The sequence below is a fragment of the Urtica dioica genome, chromosome 12 (assembly GCF_054948205.1).
Source record: "Urtica dioica subsp. dioica isolate 48M chromosome 12, U.dioica_male_clone48M_v1_H2, whole genome shotgun sequence".
Taxonomy (NCBI): Eukaryota; Viridiplantae; Streptophyta; class Magnoliopsida; order Rosales; family Urticaceae; genus Urtica; species Urtica dioica.
Window position 1 is genome coordinate 9124022 of NC_142767.1, and position 18183 is coordinate 9142204.

General features: G+C 41.2%; 4 protein-coding genes across 6 annotated transcripts; 1 reads left to right on the forward strand and 3 right to left on the reverse strand.

Moving 5' to 3' along the window:
- Positions 1 to 1008: 1008 nt before the first annotated feature.
- Positions 1009 to 5428, reverse strand: LOC149378964 (serine/threonine-protein kinase CTR1-like). Of its 2 annotated transcripts, none has more exons than XM_089602583.1 (14): positions 5072 to 5428; positions 4595 to 4887; positions 4381 to 4522; positions 4176 to 4279; positions 3612 to 3820; positions 3097 to 3444; positions 2945 to 2985; positions 2762 to 2830; positions 2481 to 2581; positions 2307 to 2391; positions 1847 to 1915; positions 1611 to 1742; positions 1407 to 1501; positions 1009 to 1291 (listed from the first exon to the last, which is right to left on the reverse strand). In XM_089602583.1, exons 1-14 carry the CDS (start codon positions 5294 to 5296, stop codon positions 1216 to 1218), a joined length of 1989 nt encoding a protein of 662 aa, XP_089458709.1. In that variant the 5' UTR covers positions 5297 to 5428; the 3' UTR covers positions 1009 to 1215. The 2 variants fall into 2 exon arrangements, with proteins under 2 accessions (XP_089458709.1, XP_089458708.1); XM_089602582.1 differs by lacking the exon at positions 1009 to 1291 and adding an exon at positions 2103 to 2201 and having other exon boundaries at positions 1403 to 1501.
- A 149-nt stretch (positions 5429 to 5577) lies between these two features.
- On the forward strand, positions 5578 to 8964 carry LOC149378965 (TATA-box-binding protein). 2 transcript variants are annotated; one of them, XM_089602523.1, is made up of 9 exons: positions 5578 to 5804; positions 6240 to 6373; positions 6795 to 6882; positions 7107 to 7178; positions 7469 to 7519; positions 7817 to 7861; positions 7972 to 8064; positions 8320 to 8421; positions 8525 to 8964. In XM_089602523.1, the coding sequence occupies exons 2-9, from the start codon at positions 6297 to 6299 to the stop codon at positions 8597 to 8599; spliced, it is 603 nt and encodes a 200-aa protein (XP_089458649.1). In that variant the 5' UTR covers positions 5578 to 5804; positions 6240 to 6296; the 3' UTR covers positions 8600 to 8964. The 2 variants fall into 2 exon arrangements, with proteins under 2 accessions (XP_089458649.1, XP_089458648.1); XM_089602522.1 differs by having other exon boundaries at positions 6248 to 6373.
- An 85-nt stretch (positions 8965 to 9049) lies between these two features.
- Positions 9050 to 10805, reverse strand: LOC149378966 (S-adenosyl-L-methionine-dependent methyltransferases superfamily protein). Its single transcript, XM_089602521.1, has one exon. The coding sequence runs from the start codon at positions 10672 to 10674 to the stop codon at positions 9412 to 9414; it is 1263 nt and encodes a 420-aa protein (XP_089458647.1). The 5' UTR covers positions 10675 to 10805; the 3' UTR covers positions 9050 to 9411.
- Positions 10806 to 13786: 2981 nt separating this feature from the next.
- On the reverse strand, positions 13787 to 15059 carry RPS14 (mitochondrial ribosomal protein S14). Its single transcript, XM_089602524.1, has 2 exons — positions 14624 to 15059; positions 13787 to 14112 (listed from the first exon to the last, which is right to left on the reverse strand). The coding sequence occupies exon 1, from the start codon at positions 14975 to 14977 to the stop codon at positions 14639 to 14641; it is 339 nt and encodes a 112-aa protein (XP_089458650.1). The 5' UTR covers positions 14978 to 15059; the 3' UTR covers positions 13787 to 14112; positions 14624 to 14638.
- Between the last annotated feature and the right edge of the window lie 3124 nt (positions 15060 to 18183).

Consider the following 18183-nt stretch of genomic DNA (forward strand, 5'->3'; position numbering starts at 1 on the left):
AACAATTTTTTTCAATTAATGAACGGTTATTTTTTTTATGTATTCGGTCAACCTTCTGAAAATTCCAATTGGATTTTATCAACCTACTCAGCATAACAGTGTCACACGGTTTTCAATGGAGTCGGTCTCCTAATTATGTCTTTTTTTATTTTTTTTTATGTGAAAGATTATTGTATTTTTGGAGTCTTATTTTAACTATGACTACTATGTTTGACATATTTTTGTTATGTTAAGACCATTTTTTCCTCTCTTATGACTATTATGCTTTTGATAATTTAATCGCAATTAATCGAGTCTGAATGTCTAAACACGATTAACACACGATTAAATAAATTATTTAACTCGGCTATTAAATTGTTTAATTTAAATGGTTATGGATCTGTAAAAAAAATGATCGGATTTGGATCTAGACTTCAAAGACGATTAATAAATGATCAGATTTAGTTTTAATAATTATTTATATAAACACGATTAACACGACACGATTGCGACAAGAACACAAAATTGCCATCAGAACTTCTAACTTACCACCCTTTTTAAATTATTGACTTGCTCAGGAAAGCTTTTCAAAGCCATATTGCAATGCCGAGTTCGAAGAATTTGATTTATTCTTGAGTTCTATTAAACCGGTTTTGAAGAGTCTGTCGCCCATTCAAACATAGAAGTGAGAGTGCCAACTATGGACCTTTAAGTTTGTGTCGGCAAAGTGCGTGCGAGAATGATTTGAATTACCAAGTTTCACCTACCTTTCGTACCTCATATTTTCAATTGAGAAGTTCATATGCAAAGCGTGATCATAACAAAAAAAATAAGAAATTTTTAACTCACTTTTCAATTGAACTTGCTGTGCATATGCGTCAATCCAATTAACATAGGTTAGAAAAATTAAGAAATTTACTAACACAGTGCAGCTAATTTCATACTTCACGGATACAATTACTAACATTGAGGATTTAGGTACTGAAGTTTCACCAAGCACAAAGACCAGGAAAGAAATATGGCCGGAAGGGTGTCAAACTTATATATATATATATATATGGTCGTAACGTGTGAATATTTAAATGAACCTTGAACAATATACTCGATGTATTCATCTAGTTTTAATGGTTAGATGACACTAATAAGAAAACTATATTGGCCAAAAACCTCTGAACTATACAGGCATAAAAAATGGACTCATTCCTTACTTGTCTAGTGTGTTCTACAACCTCCAAGTCATCGCAGGCAATTCTGTATCAAATGCTGCAGAGCTTCAATGATGTACGAGAACGACGGGCGTCGAACGGGATCACTGAAAAATCACGTTACAACTCAACATTATCACATGATCACGTATATGGAGCTAACTTTTACATGAAGATTATAATGATTCTGGATAAGAAAACTTGTGTAGAAGATGTTCTTACTCGGCCCAGCAGATCTCGATCAAGGAAGCAACTCGAGGATTAACATTCACGGGAATCTCAAGCCTCTGAGTCTTAAATCCGACAGCAGCCACAACCTCCAATATTGACAATTCATAGCATTTGTATCAAGTGATTTAGCTAGTTATGGTTTATAAAGATGTTCGGTAAGTAAAAAAGGCATCAACGATTTAAAATAATTGGAACCTGAGCAGAACTTAAATTGCTCCAGGGCTGTTGGAGGGTCATCAGCTCCCACAGAATCACGCCAAAGCTGTAAATATCGGATTTCTCGTTTGACTCCTCAACTCGAAGAACTTCCGGGGCCATCCACTCGGGCTATTTATGAGATAAACACAACAAGGGAATTAGAGCCTTAATGCATTTTCAAGAAGCAAGAAAAAACAAAACAAAAAATAGAGAGTTTGACATTATAAACTCACTGTTCCTGCGGCTGTTTTGGACGAAAGAAATGTGTTTGCCTTTGATCGGGAAAGTCCGAAATCACACACCTGCAAATACAACCAATGGATTGAGATATTATGGTTAGTATTTGATTAAGAAATAACATTTTCTTAAATTCCACAGAACATGCAGACTAAGAAAGTGATCTCTGAAGAAAAATTTGCTGGTATGTCATCATAACGTATGCTTTAAAAAGTCAAGGTATAATCATACGTATATCTCTCTTTCCCTTACTTTTACGGTAAATTTACTGTCAACCAGAAGATTCGGTGATTTCAAATCTCGATGGACTATGGGCGGTTGAAGTTGATGAAGATAATTCATCCCTTTTGCCTATCAAAATAATGGTGATCATAACAAGAAAAAGTCACGGGTTTGTGTCTCTGTATACTTGGGTCCAAGAACAAAACAAAAGATTAAACTAAGCTCAGGCTTTACCACATCACAAGCCATATTTAACCGAAGCCTCTCGTCTAGTATAACTCCTGCATCGGGCCTCCGGAGGAGCTTATACAAGCAGCCACTACAATTAAAATTAAACGACAAAAGTCCGTTCATACGAGTAATTAAACATTGCAATGGAATTAGAGATCAAAAAGAGAGAATATATACTTTGATAAGTATTCTGTAACTATGGACAAATTTGGCAGTTGAGTGATGGCCCCAAGAAAACTCACGATATTTGGATGTCGTAAGCGCTTCATTATAGAAACCTGCAACAGAATTACATTTAAGTGAAGTATAAAGTATAAACTAGAAATTGAAACTCAAGATACGGTGGTAAGTGTTCCTGAATAGAAAATAAATGAAGGATCTGAATGACCCACCACAGTCATATTTGAATGCGTTATTATAATTATTTTTCTTAGAAACATCAAACTAAATTAACATACCTCCTTAAGAAATTCTTCAAAGTTACAAGCAACAAAATCTTGTTGTTTGAGAATTTTGACAGCAACTTCCTGTAGTTAATGTGAACTATTGAAATTTAGTTTTAGAAGCTGCAGGGAAACATTTATCAGCTAAAAAAAAAAAGGACAGTAGAATCATATATTCTTCATCTTAGAAAATCTTACCGAACCATGCCAATCAGCACAATAGACGGTTCCAAAAGAACCTAAAGAATTATATAAAGGAATAGAATTTATCATGCATATATTGTTTGGGAGTTGACAGTATTACACAAGATACAAGAAGCACAGGTGACAAATTTGTATCCAACAAGTACCTGATCCGATCGTCTTCTTTAAAACAAGTTCATCCCACTGTATATCGGAATCATTGGCACCAAGATAGAACTCCTGGCTTGGTCTACCACTTTGCCTCGGTGACCCTTGACTATTCGCTACGTCGGACAAAATACTCCTATGCTGAGTTGGTTGGATCTTACGTTGTAAAACGGGTTCCTCGGTCATGATATATGGAGATGGGTCAGAAGAAACCAGTCTCCGATGATCTCTAGAGCCAGCTTTTTGGAGAAAAGGTGGCGCGGCTGAAGTTGGGACATGAGTGTTTCTGTTAAACCGATTCATCCCAAAAGCTTCAGCAACATGTTGACCATTCTTCTCATCGTTGACTACAATAGTGAAGACAAAGCACCTCTACTTAGTATTATCGTAATCCAATTCTCATAAACTAGAACACATCTCGGGTATGATCGAACATCTTGTTTTTTTTAGATGTTGCTTTGTTTAGAGCAATAACCCAAGGGGAAAAAAAAAAGCAAAAAAAAAAGAGAGTCACCTGAAGAAGCATCATCAAATGCAAGAGCGAGTGATTGGAAGTCAAAAAAATAAAGTTGGGCTAGCGCTCGAAAGTCCGGACCAGTGTTGCCAGACTTGAATCTCGGATGACATAGCGGTGAAGAAACCAATATGGATGATGCATTATTGAAGGAAGAGTCAGGCTGGCTTAATACTCCTGGCATCCCAAGCAAATCAACTAAATATTCCCTGGATAATATAAATCAATAAAAAATATTTCACTCTTTTTTCTCTTACGGTGTTCAATAGTACTCAGAATCTGAAGAGCAGTGCATAACACGATTCAAATAAACTGCTTTCTTTTAAACAACAAGAACGAATCCTTTATTAGATGTCAGGCCGTTTAATTTCAAGTTCACCTCATCTCAATCTATGAAATTCTCAAGGAGACATGTCTATGACATATAATGAATTAACGATATTGCCAATAAAACAGCGACTCAGTCCTCGAACCTATTTTTGTTAATATAAACTGTGTCTTATATGAAGGCTGTGAATCAATACGAATTCCTTTCCATTCTTAAAATTAACGAAAGAAACATACTTATCCAAGCCGAATTGAACAAGGCAAGAGGCACCAACATCCTTGTTGCAATACTTGCATCCCTTCACAATACGGCAAGGCAGGTTTGCTATGTCCGCCAGAATCTGCATAGACCACGCTTAGCACTAATCAATCAACCAATCGCAGTAATCGAAGGGAATACGAACATGAACATGAACATGTATGAAAGTTTCGAGAGCGTTACTTTGAACAACAAAGCGCGATGGACACAGAGCCCAGTCGACAAGTAGCCGATCGGAATGACAACGGAGCCGAGGCAGTCGCTAAGAACACCGTTACACTCGCACCAGCGCTTCACGAGCCGCTCCTCGCTGGAAGCGATTCCACTGTAACAAGTAACAAGAAAATTGGAGTGATGACCGGAAGAGAAAAAGCATATGTTACTCTCATCATCTCACCCCATGCGGTTGCAGACTATGTTGGAGAGGTGCTGAATCGCGTCGAAAGGGCTGACCCAGCTACCGGAGATACGATCGACCCAATTCTGAAGCTCTTTCAAGCCAGGATCGCTCGCCCCATCCACCAGGACCACTCTGATCGACGATTCTTTGCGAGTGTCGATGGCCATCAGCGACTCCAGGGACGGAATTCGGCCCTGCTCCGTGCTTATGTTCCACGCGTATGGGTCCATTCCCTGGATCAGGTAAAACCCGTCCCCGATTCTGTCTGAGTACGACAAACACCCATTTACCTGCCAAAATTCCCATTGCATATACACATCTTGTTTTAGGTATTAGCTAATCAGACAGAAATAGCTTGGATTAATAATGTCACCATGAACTATGGTTTAAACCTAAAAAATATCCATCCACTCACTCACTGACTCACTACATAAAAGCCGAGGATGAATTTTGAAGCGTGAGGTAAAAGCGTACCCAGAATCGATGAGAGATGGATTGGGGCGAATCGGAAGAGGAGTCGAATCTGGCGGTGGTTAGGGCGTTCTGGTTGAAGTCGAGGAAATTGGGATCTTCGGCGGAAGCGGCCTGAGAGGAGAGCCTGAGAGCCAGAGCGAGCTGCAACTGATAGCTCTCCTGCGTCTGGAGAGCCCAGCTCTTCAGCGACGCCGTTTCTCCGCCGTGATTCTCCGACGAGGCCATTGCCAGGGGAGAGAAAAGAGAGTGCTTGTTATTGATCGGAGTTATTGGATGCCATTGATGAAGAAGAGAATGTTAGATTGACGACACTTGGCATGGTCGCGTGGCCATGCTACTGATTCTCTGAATGGAGACATCAACTGTCTCTTTTGACTTAACGACTCTAAAACTAGGGCTTTTTTCGCCTGTTGCCCAAACGACGTACAACCTTTTTTTCTTTTTTCTTTTTTCATTTTTTAATAATAAATAAGTTCAAAACATGTCTGAAAGTGAAACCGAACAAGGGATATAAAGTAAAGAAAAGAAACCTATATATATTATCGCTACTTTCTTTTTTTCTTCTTCTCTCTCTCTCTCGGTCTCTCTGATCTGCCATTATTGTTATCAGATCAACCAGGAAGCTCTCAGGCCAGGCAAAAACCAGATCAAGTGTGTCTGGTTCTTCTGTGCCAGCCCACGAGAGCTCCTAGCACGACGCTTCGCCTCCGTCATTTCGCCGTCTCGCTGCCTGGTAACTCTCTCTCTCTCCGAAACCCAAAAAAGTCATCTTCCTAAATGAAAATGAGAAATCCATTAATTAGATTTTTAGAGACTTTATCGTCATTCCATCTGGATCTGCAAAACGCAAAATGGTGTTTCCAGTGATTTCTAGGGTTTTCTTTTGACGATCTCGGTCGTTGATTGTCTTCTTCAATTTCTTGTATCTTTCTTGCTAAAGTCCGGATTGGAAGGCATTGTTTTAGACTCGTTGAGCTCAGTTTTCGGATAGAAAGAGAGATTATTTTTAAAAAAATAATGTTACTGTTTTGTGAGCTGTTGTACTTGAAGATCTTTGACATAGTATAAGTATACCCGAGAAAAGTTTTTCTTTTAATTCCCATGTGGGATTAGCAAATTGTTAATGGTACGATTTAGCCAATGCGATTGTTAATGATTATGTTGATAGAGTTACAGGTCTGAGCGAATTCTTGGTTGAAGTGAGTGAAGGGTCTGTGAGATATCTATGGCTGAGCAAGTCGTGGAGGGAAGTCAACCAGTTGATCTGCAGAAACACCCTTCGGGGATTGTACCAATCCTTCAGTGAGATTTTTCATAAGTATTTATTTAATGGTTGTGCTGATTCCCTATTTTAAAAACCTGTAATTTGATGACTATGCCATTCCATTTGAGATTTCGTTCTTGGATAGTCTTCGGTAATGGGCTATGGAAAACTTGATTATACTGAATTCTTTCTAAAGCACATACCAAATATTTGTTCATGTAAGGATATTTGCAAGGCATTAGAGTCGCTTAATTTCATCAAGCATAACTAAATGTACTAGCCTAAAAATGATTGGATGAGTAGATATGTGGCTCTCCTTTTCTTATCCTTGTTAAACAAAAATCTGAGCACAGGTGTGAACATCTGTAATTGCATCTTCTCTTGTAGGAAACCAATTTTTTTTTCTTTTCCTTTCCGAAATCAACACGTGCTTAAAAGAAATTTTCATTTATCTTCCAGGAATATTGTCTCCACGGTCAATTTGGATTGTAAACTTGATCTGAAGGCCATTGCACTGCAAGCTAGAAATGCAGAATACAATCCCAAGGTGAGCTGTGTGACATCTATTTTCTCATCATCTACACCGTCACTGCATTCTGCTTTGACTTTTGAATAGCATGATGTCATTGGTGTTTCCTTGATATGATCCAAAACGAAGTTACATCGATCTCATCATTTCTAACTATTTGGGATTTTTTTTCAAGTACTTGTTTTCATCACATACTGTTTTCATAATGCTTTTTTAGTTTTCCTTTCTTCCTTTTCTTGCAGCGTTTTGCCGCCGTTATTATGAGAATAAGAGAACCAAAAACTACAGCGCTGATATTTGCATCTGGTAAAATGGTAAGTTGCGAAATACTATCTGATTGCTGTTGCCCCTATAGATTGCTCCTTCGGAACTTGTTGACAACAAATAGTATGTTGTTTTCCCGGAACTTGGTGTGGAATGCTCGCCTGAGGTTAATAAAGAAACAAAAAAAAAATGTGTGGAGTTGATTTTTGTTTCAGATTGATGGATTCTCGTATTTTTGTACACTGATCATCTCTGTAGTCCTTACTCTTGTTCTATCTATACACTATGTTCTATTATAAATAAAGTTCACCTCTCTGTGAATTTGTGTTATGCTGTATAGGTTTGTACGGGAGCTAAGAGTGAACATCAATCAAAACTCGCTGCAAGAAAGGTATCTTAGTCTCATCCTAGTCAGCTGCATGTGCTGTAAATATATCCGGTTCCATATTGGAATGGATTCTTCCCTTTGATTTCAAGGGTACTGCTCTTTTGTTGTACACATTTTACCATAAAAATGTGAAGTCAAAAGGATTATTTTACCTGTTTGTTAAAACAACACAGATGCATGTAAAAAAACCAGAGAAAAATTCCTCAAACAGGCTTGAGTTGGTTGAATACTGATATTGTCTGAACTACTTGATCTTTTTTAAAGGATTTTCAAACTTATGCACTTTCTTAATTTCTTTAGTATGCTCGAATCATCCAGAAACTTGGATTTCCTGCAAAGTTTAAGGTACCTATTCTCTTTGTATCTCTTGTTTATTTTTATATTTTTGTGTCTGTATTGTCCTCAAAATAGCATTTCGCGGCCTGAAAACCACTTCCTTTTGTGTTTTGATGTAGGATTTCAAAATCCAGAACATAGTCGGGTCCTGCGATGTTAAGTTCCCCATAAGACTCGAAGGACTTGCATATTCTCATGGTGCTTTCTCAAGTGTAAGTTCCAAGTGACTTGCGCATCATGATGATCTTTGCAACTTGAATCTGAGTTTTCCAACCCATGCCACGTATATCAAATTTGTACTTAACTGTTGGTGATTCTTTATATAGAAGGCAGATAAACAAACCGATTGAACTGCCTTTTTAACAATTTTGAACAAATAATTGTTGCAATGGCCTGAACGTTTTTGGATGTAGATATAATTATGTAGTTTCAACATTGTTTATTTGCATCATTGGCTTCTTTCTCAGTATGAACCAGAACTATTCCCCGGCTTGATCTATCGGATGAAGCAGCCTAAGATTGTGTTGCTTATCTTTGTGTCGGGTAAAATTGTACTTACTGGAGCCAAGGTGATGCCTTTATTTTTATTGTTTTGAGAGGGCCATTTTTTTTTTGTTTATGTAACATTTTTCTCTTCTGTTATTTGATCGAATTATCATTAAATGGTGTTAGGTGAGGGATGAGACCTACACGGCGTTTGAGAACATATACCCTGTTCTTACAGAGTTCAGGAAAAATCAACAATGATGAAGAAGCAGAGTGGATCATAATTACACCACTTGTATCCAAATTATGGTGTTTGTGCTCGGTATCGTATGCTCTGCTTAGTGAATGTGCAGCTCCATGGAATTCCTGTGTTTTATTTACGGGCATACTTGCGTTCGGAATACTTGGCAATGCCTGATTGAATTGTAAATATCAAGGGGGAAAAAGATTCGTCATAGTTGGGCCTTTTTTACTTTCTTCTGTGCACCAAAATAAGCACAGATTGACTTTTGACTTGAGAACCGTAGCTTTTCTTTACCTTCTTTGCCATGTTTTGATCAACATTTTGCGGACTTTTAGGAATGCTACTAGGTTCCCCTATCATGAACGTCTGGCTTAGTTACAAACTGTCTTCACCACAAGTCTTTTACAGGTTGCGTTGAGTTTTTTTTTTCAAGTAAGAAAAATTGAGTGCAGTCTTAAGTTGTGTTCACGGTCTGATAAGCTGATATTCAGTTCCAGAAAAAACGTTTACATAGAACTAAAAAAAAAATAACTAACTAACTTGAGCTAGTACAGCCAATACACACGCCCATAAAAATTGTGTATTGGAAGAACTTCTGCCAGAAAATTGTGTGGTCTCTCGAAAGAATTTCCTTGGCACTCCAAATCACATTTATGCACGACAGACATGGCAGTGATACAGTGACTCTAGGTTCCTGATTGAGAAGAGGTTGACAATCCAGTGCTAGAACTTCATATTCAAAATCACAGACAGACGGACTAGGAACTCAAAAATCGAGTCAAAGGGAGGTAAAAGTCTCTCTTTAGCTCCTGCAATGCGTTTGATATTCTCAAATTTTCCTTATGGAGTCGATAATTGCACCCGAAATGGACTTCCTAAGCTTATCACCAAAACAAGTCTCAGCGCTGCTTAAAGTCAGCGCAGCGAGTGACTCTGCGGCTACAAGAACAAAGTTTTCTCCGTTCCCCACGTCAATTTCATATAACTCCCCATAAACCCGCCGAAACTCACATTTGATTTTCTCATAAATATCATCACTGCGAGGAACAACATTTACGACCAGAATCCCTTGATCTGCGAGCACCGATCTAGCGTGCGAGAGGACGCGTTTCCTACAGAACTCCATCGGCGGAGCTTGAGCTCCGTTTCCAATATCACCCGAATCTAAATCAACCATTACGACATCGAACTTGTTTGCCCCAACCGCAGTTCTCTCGAGAAACTCCATAGCGTCGCCAACGAAAAGCTCCACAAACTCTTCTTCTTCCAAACCGAAAAAGTCCCTTCCGACCCTCAAAACCTCTTTGTCTTCTTCAACCCCCAAGACCTCGAAACCCAATCGAGCCCCGAGGAAGGAGACCAAGGCTCCGCCGCCCACTCCAAGACACAAAGCCCTCGGCTTCGAACCGCCATTGATCTTCTCCTCGATGTTACCACTAATCAGCTCAAGACTAGCCACCATGGGAGCCAAATACGGGTGCACCAAAACACCAACATCAACACTAAGCTCATTGGAATCCGAAAGCAACAGCCTTACTTCAGTCTGAACCAAATTGGGCATCCTCTTGAACCTCAATCTCCTCCTCAACTCCATCTCTCCGAGCTCCACATCTTCAACCACCATTTCTCCAACGAAACCCCCAACAAAAACGCCCAAAACCCGAATAGAAACCACGCTGTCCTCGTATCTCAAAATGGGTATCTCCGGAATTCCGAACTCGAAGCAGGATCTGGGCGATAGAGCCAGGAAAAGGGGTTTCAGGTCCAACACATTTTCTTCCGAACGACGATAGACCGATCCCGTGCGATAGGTGTCTCCGGCGACGTGGTTTCCGACGAGGACGAGGCGGGAGAGGCTGGGCGCGGCGGCGAGGAGGAGCTGGAGATGACCGGGCTCGGTGGAGAAGAGCCAGTCGGGCTCGCGGCCGGAGGGGACGAACATGGCGGCGACTCGGTCGGACTCGGGCGGCTCGGTCGGTGAGTCGAGGACGGCGACTCGGAGCAGAGAGGTGGGGTTTTGGGGGCTGGGGAAAGTGAAGGTGGTGAATCGCGATGGGTTTATGGTTTCGAATGTGGATTTGTCTAACGCCATTGATGTCCGATCGATTTCTTTTCTTTTTTTCGTTACTCTCTTGTTTACAATTGTGTTTCTATAGACAAAAAGATCTCCCAAGGAAAGAAGAGATCAGTGTTTCCGGTTCCGATACCATGATCGCATCGGATTTTTTAAGCAGCGCATCCTTTTTTTTAGATGTACGAATATGTTATCTATAGATTATATATACACTCTCGCGCGCCTACATTGCACGAAATATTGTATCACATTTTGCATTTTAATATAAACACAACACAAGTCTAAATCGACTTGACTAGTAATTACTTCATGAAAGAAAATAATTACTTTAGCCTATATAGATAATAATCTAACAATCTTCTCTAATCAGAAGAGTTCTAATCCCTCTATGATCCAAAATAAAATAAACAATGCACAATGAACAAATAAAATGATGGTAAACTTAAAACAATTTTGATAAAGAAAACTTGAAATATGATGTCCGATACCTTCTGCTAATGAGGAGAAATTATCTCCTCTAATCAGCGCATCGAACATTCATAATACATCGAACAAATTAGTTTTTCAGGTATTAGCAAGTGAGAAACGACCCGTATCATAAGTTAATATTCGCATACCGACCGGCAGAATCGAAAATGTCAAAAAATGCTCGTTATAAAATAAAACTAGTCAAAACACGCTTAGAACGACAACATAAACAAATGATAACCGCTTCCTATGATCCACTAAGATCAGAGCAGTTACTTTACACACACGAATACGGTTACGCGACAATCGTCGAGAACGTGTGAATTGATCAAGCCACGTCTAATCATACTCCCCAGCCTATAAACGGATAGAAACTCCAACAGAAAAAAGATTGGACACTCATTCGCATAAAAACACTTATGCTGCACAATTTCTTCATCTTTACATCACATGTACTATATATCTATACTAATTATCAGTGGCAGCTTGTAAATAAAAAAAATATATAAAAAAAAGCTTCTACTCTCTGAGAAAGGTAATGAATGACGAAATGGAAAGCCAGTTATCGTTGTAATGACTCGTCGTTTTTCATGGCTTTGGACATCATTAGGCTGATCATGCTCTGATCGATTGGTTGTGAAAGACCCGTGACAACGACAGATAATCCCTTTCGGCGGAGAGGCATTTGATGGCCAGAGAATCTTCGCCTTCTTCAGCGACAGCACCGCCAACCTCGCGATTCACGGCGATGATCTTCTTCACACAAAGCCTCTGAATTTCTTGATCCTCACCTCCTCCGCGACAACGTTTTATGCATGTATTATATTGTTAGTTAAGTTTTGTATGACGATTTAATTTTTTTTTTTCTATATTTAATCTAAGTGTTTCAAGTAATTAGTAAGAATTGATTTGTTTTTCTCATTATAGAGGCTCTATCTCAAGCCCTTTAGCTTGTATCTTGCTTTTTCATAGTAAAAGCTTTCTTTTTTCTCTTTTTATATTAATTGAGTTTCTTCTAAAAAAAAAGGCTCTATCTCAAGACATTTTTTTTTCTTTCTTAAAAAATTGTTCTTCACATCCTTGATATATATATATATATATATATATATATATATTTTGTTTTCTTTTCTTTTTCCATTTTTTTAAAATTATTATAAGAGAATATATTTGACTTTTTTTTTTGTTAGACATTATGTTATGTTATCAAATTTAATGTAATAATGTAATATTCCAATTAATTTATTTTAAAAGATTAAATTATACAATCAAACACTGTAATTATATGGTCCTGGGAATGTGATTATCTTAATAAGATTCCCAAAAATGTGTATCTATTACCTCCAACCAAACACACTTCTTAAGTCTACAGGCTTTTGCATACTACAGCGCCGACTGAAATCATTTTTATATTAAATTAACAACTAGAATCGTAATATTAGTTGTGAAACATAGAGAGTCTAGATCTGAGATAACAAAGGCTCTTAAGGATGCGATTGATGAACACACGGATGAGGTTTGCGACGGATTCGCCACCGCCGATGCCAAATCTCAGGACGATGTCCCGATCGCTGAAGACCGGCGCCGATGATAGGTTTAAGCTCGGAACTGGAAAGAAGGTTTGTTTTTTTTTTCGATGATAGGGTTTACACTACAAATGGTAAGATATATATTACTTAGATTGTGTTTTAGCATAAACAAATGATTAAAAGATGGATTGCTTGGGCTGGAAAAGCTATTCAGTCAGTTACTTTACTCTCTTTGGTCTCTGAAACTGTAGTCCTCTCAAGTCTCAAATTGGCATCATGGTGCTTTTATGGAAAGAATTATAAATATGGGAGAATAATCTTGAGAATGGAAGAGCACGTAGTAATTTGAATCTTTGATCCCAGTGGCAACAATTCTGGTAGTACAACGAAGATGCTAAGTGCAGGCTCCACTAGCAACCACCATGGGCGGACTAGAGGTTGTCTTGGAGGTCCTGATCGCCGAGGCTGAACAATGTAAGATTGGAGGTCCTTGTTTTATTCTACATGGTTTTGTTTATTGTTGCAGAGTTCATGTAGATCCGGTTCTAGAAAGCGGGGTAATAGATCTTATCAAGTGGTGTTCTGAGTCCTCTAAACTTAACAGAGAGTAGGAACCAGATTCTCGGGAGTTCTTGGCGTTCAGCTTCAGCACGATTTGGGTTTCGGGTAATGTTGCCTTTCATGGAACATCAGTGCATTCTATATCGGAACTACTATGTAAGGTTCCAAGATGAATGTCCAGAGAAAGGAGACGATGAAGACCATCGAAGAAGCCAAAGGTCCAACATCAGAGGAATGGACTTGGATTTTGGTGGATGCGTGTGGGGAATCTTCTGGAGGAGCGTGACAGTAATGGAGCTGAAAAGGAGGCTTATGTTGACGTAACTGCCCGGTTGTCTTTCTCATAATATTTATAAACTCTTCAACTTTCTCATAATGCCATTCACCATGTAAAAACAAGAGAAGATGAGCAGAATCGAAAGTGTTAGCGTGAGACGCCAAAACCCGAAGGAGCGTGTGCTTATAGACTAGAGATAATAATTGGTAACATGATTTAGAATTTGATCCCAACAGTTTGTCATAGACTGTACTAATTTCCATCTCACTGAGGGCATATAGTTAATGATGGTCATCTGGATCATAAACTCACAAGTTTAACACTTGTATTTATGTATTGAAAACTGCGGCAGCAACGTTTTCTAGTCCCAACAGTCAAGATTACGCAGTTAAAACTGAGTAACATAGTACCCTAAAACACCCAAAGGAAAATATCAAACTCTTGTACTGGTACCTGCTATCAATCTAATCATAAAACGCCAACTCTGCTGTATGTTCACTTTGGTAAATTTTCTTTACCTTATAACAACGAAATCAAAGCGCTCAAAATCCTGGATCCGAAATTGAATTATCCAACCATAAATAAAAAAAGCCAAGCAAAAACGAGTGTCGCACCAGCATATATCTGCAGGGAAAAACCGATCACAGGTTACCACCAAAAACACACACACACACACACACAAGCATATTTCTGTTAAATGCAAACCCCGAGTCCAGGCAAGTTTAAATAAATATAGTGCATGCCTAAGTAGAATGTCATGAAACCAGGCAATTACAGAGAGAAAAACCCACACACACATCTATACCCAGCAATGAACAAAGCTGAATCACAGTGAGGAAAACTGGGAAGTAAAAAAAACTGAGAAAAAAAAGGAACAATAAGACTAGTTCAAGAATAAGAATTTCATCACATTGTAGCAGAAAAGTGAGGTTGTCGTGTTAAAAATCTCCCTCCCACCCCCCACACGGACACACAGACCTCAATTGAAACTGAATCGGAAAAGCAAACCGACACTGAATTCGGAATCTCACACAGAAAAATTCAATTAAGAATTCCCCTCTACAAACCAAAACACGCATTGACCCTCCTCGAGACAGTAAAATTTTATTTTTCTAGCTAAGAAATTCTCAAATACCTGTGGGTGACGTGGCTACCAGGAGGCCTTGGAGACACCGTGGATGGCGCCGCGGCGGGCGAGGTCGCGGAAGACGATACGGGACATGCGGAAGAGGGAGACGATGCCACGTGCGCGGCCGGTGAAGACGCAGCGGTTGCGGACGCGCGTGAGGGAGCTGTTTCTGGGGAGCTGGGAGAGCCTCATCCGGCCCTCCGCCCTCACCTCCGCCGGGAGAGTGGTGTCGTACGCCATCGCCTTCGCCACGCGCCGCCGCACCTCGAACTCCGCGAACGCCTCCCGCCGTTTCCCGTCCCTTATCTTCGAATTCTCCCTCTCCACCTCCCGCCCCACGTGCACCCCCACTTCCCCCATCTCTCCAGATTTCCCAAATCAGTTCTTTTGTTTTGGAGAAGCAACAAGAAAAAACGCAACTAGCAGTGCTGAGGAGGAGAGAACTCCGAATAGGAACAGACCTATATTAATCTTTCGTTTATTTTGCTAAATGGACCTTCAACTTTTGGATAATCACCATTTTCCGAAGTAAGCTTACAAGAAATTAAACGGTGTATTTATCTTCGAAAAATATCAATCGTATCCTATCCTATGAGGTTTAATTTCGAAACCTAAAGCAAATTTGTTTTTATAAGCATTTTTTTAATAATTATTTAGATTATTTAACGTATTTGAACTTAATATATATATATATATATATATATATATATTAGGTCTAAAATATTTTAAATTTATGTATTTTTTTACATGATTTAAGCATTTATTCATTGGGGGCCTAAAACAAATGTTTGACCTCACTAGAAAATGGGCCTGAAATTCATACCTTAGGTTTTAGTCAAATACTGCATATAAAATTCTATTACATATTCTTATAGGGTCAAAATTGACTCCCGAAAAAAGGCAAAATACAGTTAGCCCTAGCCTAAATCCGACCAAACCCTAGACGTGGCTGACAAACCTCGCGTGCCACGGCGAAGCCCAGCCTGCAAGAAGCAGGCTTCACGGGCTTCCACCGAGGCCCACACGGTCGGACCACGGACCCCGCAAGTCACAAGCAAGGCCCAGCCCGCAAAGGCAAACCTTCCAGTGGGGGTCAAAAGCCTCGACAAAGGGACGCACGGAGCCCAGCTCTCAAGAAGCAGGCTCCGCATATTAAAGACCCGAAGTCCACGCTTCGGATATCCTCCGGCGAGACCCGGCCATCATCAGGCAGTCCTCGCGGACAAGAGTGGCAAACTCACTCGGGAGATCCGCCCGGAGCACCTAGGCCCCGCCTGGGAGTATAAGGCTTCGCCGACGCCTCGCCACGACCCCGCGTGCCTTGCCACCAGCCTCGTGGGCCTCGCTGATGGTCACACAAGCCCTACCTCGACCACATAGTCATCGCGCGACGCCTTCCTAACAGGGATCCGCAGGCTTTTCTCATCACGGCCCATCCCGTGCATCAACCAATTCCACTCTTATAAATAGGAGTCCTCACATCACTCTCTGTAAGCCATTCACAACCTGAGCATGCCCATACTCCCTGGGATCCTCACTCCAAATCACTAAAACTGCTTTAGTACGCTTTCTAGCTTAGAGGATGTTCCCTCCATACACGTTTACATTACAGTAATACTAATGGTGAGCGTCGTAGTGTCAGCCGAATGGAAACCTTTCGGATCCCTCGGACGTTTGGTGACACCCAGCCTACGTGCAACTTCAGGGTCCGGCCCTGGGCTGAATCACTGATGGCTCTTCACTGTTGACCTGATTCTGAGTGTTAACATTTTGGCGCTAGAAGGAGGGGACACAAAAAACATTCACGTGCTCTAACCAAAACTAAAAATCCGAGGTTTTCGATTGAGACATATCACCTCTTCACAACCAAGTCTCTCTATAAGATAACATCCTTCTTAAAGGATTGAGCCCTGATAATGGTATCGCTCCCACGATACCCCTCGAACAAATGCCTCAGCTCGGGTCGAGGGCAACATAAGTCAAGACGAAGCCTCTGGGCTCCCATGCGGCACCTTTGGGGGTTTGCTCGCCTACGGCGATGCCTCCAGGCTTCTGTGCGGTGCTTCTACGGGTCCGCCTGCCCACGACGAAGCCTCCGGGCATCCACACAGCGCCTCTAAGGGTCTGCCCACCCACGGCAAAGCCTCCGAGCTCCTGTGCGGCGTCACTGGGGTCCACCCGCCCACGGCGAAGCCTTCAGGCATCCGCGCAGTGCCTCTAGGGGTTTGCCCGCTCACGCCGATGCCTCCGGGCTCCCATGCTGCTCCTCTAGGGGTCCGCCCGCCCACAGCGAAGCCTCCAAACTCTCGTGCAGCACCTCTGACGCATGCGGTGTCTTCTATGATACCTCACTCCATCAGCACCCCCCACTACGAGGTTACCAGCCCCACACGGTGAATCGACGCATCTAACTCTTCATGACGAACCCTTCAGGGTCTTGCGCGGTGCTTCATTCATCAACACCCCCGCAACTAGGTCTTGGGCTCCCGTATGACGCTCGAGCTCCACACAACGCCTCAGGCCATCGGAACACTGAAGATAGAGCCTCCAGGCTCCCACGTTGAACTTTAGAGCGTCTACGCGATCATGATTGGTCCTCTAGGTTCCCTCACATCGTCGTAGGTCATCCACACGCTCACCATCGCGGTCAAAGGTCCCCCACAACTCTAAACGATATCTCACAACGGATGAATCGTCGCAATGATGTGTAATCCCTTGGGCTACCGCTCGCAACTCCTTGCGTCCCAGGATCATCCAACACAGTCTTTCGCGACGTACAACTTAAGATCACTCAGACAAGTTGCTTAAGGGGCAAATGGTTAGTCCAGAGGTCTTGAGAAGCGATAATTATCTACTAGAAAGACAAAATAATCACCTTCTAAGGGGGCACTCTCCCGAAGCTCGGCCACAAGGTTTCTGAAGCTACATAAAAAGAATCTCAAGAATCTAAACTATAAGAAGAAGCCTTGACTCTTTATATGTATGCTCAAATGATGAGTAAAGCACCAAAGATGCCAGACAAATCATCAAAGAGGCAACTCCAAACCTGAGCACCTCTCTAACACACATCAAGACTCATCCTGAGACCCCAAAACCATGTCATGGTACGGCCCCGTAATGCCTCGAGATGAGGTGCCTCTACGCACATCAGTGCAGTAACCTACAGCACTCGAGCGTGCTTGAGACAACACAACAAAATCTTCACCGCCAACGATGAGCTTGGCAACAACCACGCCAAGCAAGAAGACGGTGAGATTGTTCCCCTGATAAGTGCCTCACCTATACCTGCCCCGACCCTTGACACAAAAGAGACTATCGGGCTAAATATCAAATCAATAAACTCATGGGCATGTTCATGCGACACCAATTGAATAGCTCTTTTATCCATGACTCCCTTGATGGTCAAGACAATGATCATCTCAGGGACATTCGCTGAGAAGATATCGCCAATGTCCAAGCGACACGGAATTGAGAAATCTCTCAGGCTCCTTCCCAAGAACGCACATCGATAGGTTCAGACCTTTTTCCTTCGCGCTCAAATGAAGATCGACAAAGCCCTCGTGCCA

Excerpts from the sequence above, each read along its gene's own strand:
- LOC149378964 (XM_089602582.1), bottom strand. The coding sequence starts at position 5,296 with ATGGCCTCGTCGGAGAATCACGGCGGAGAAACGGCGTCGCTGAAGAGC. Across the intron at positions 4,888-5,071 it reads CCATCTCTCATCGATTCTGG|GTAAATGGGTGTTTGTCGTA; the intron begins GTACGCTTTTAC and ends GAATTTTGGCAG. Across the intron at positions 2,582-2,761 it reads TTGAAGAATTTCTTAAGGAG|GTTTCTATAATGAAGCGCTT; the intron begins GTATGTTAATTT and ends ATTCTGTTGCAG.
- LOC149378965 (XM_089602523.1), top strand. The coding sequence starts at position 6,297 with ATGGCTGAGCAAGTCGTGGAGGGAAGTCAACCAGTTGATCTGCAGAAA. Across the intron at positions 6,374-6,794 it reads GGGATTGTACCAATCCTTCA|GAATATTGTCTCCACGGTCA; the intron begins GTGAGATTTTTC and ends TTTATCTTCCAG. Across the intron at positions 8,422-8,524 it reads TTGTACTTACTGGAGCCAAG|GTGAGGGATGAGACCTACAC; the intron begins GTGATGCCTTTA and ends AAATGGTGTTAG.
- LOC149378966 (XM_089602521.1), bottom strand. The coding sequence starts at position 10,674 with ATGGCGTTAGACAAATCCACATTCGAAACCATAAACCCATCGCGATTC.
- RPS14 (XM_089602524.1), bottom strand. The coding sequence starts at position 14,977 with ATGGGGGAAGTGGGGGTGCACGTGGGGCGGGAGGTGGAGAGGGAGAAT.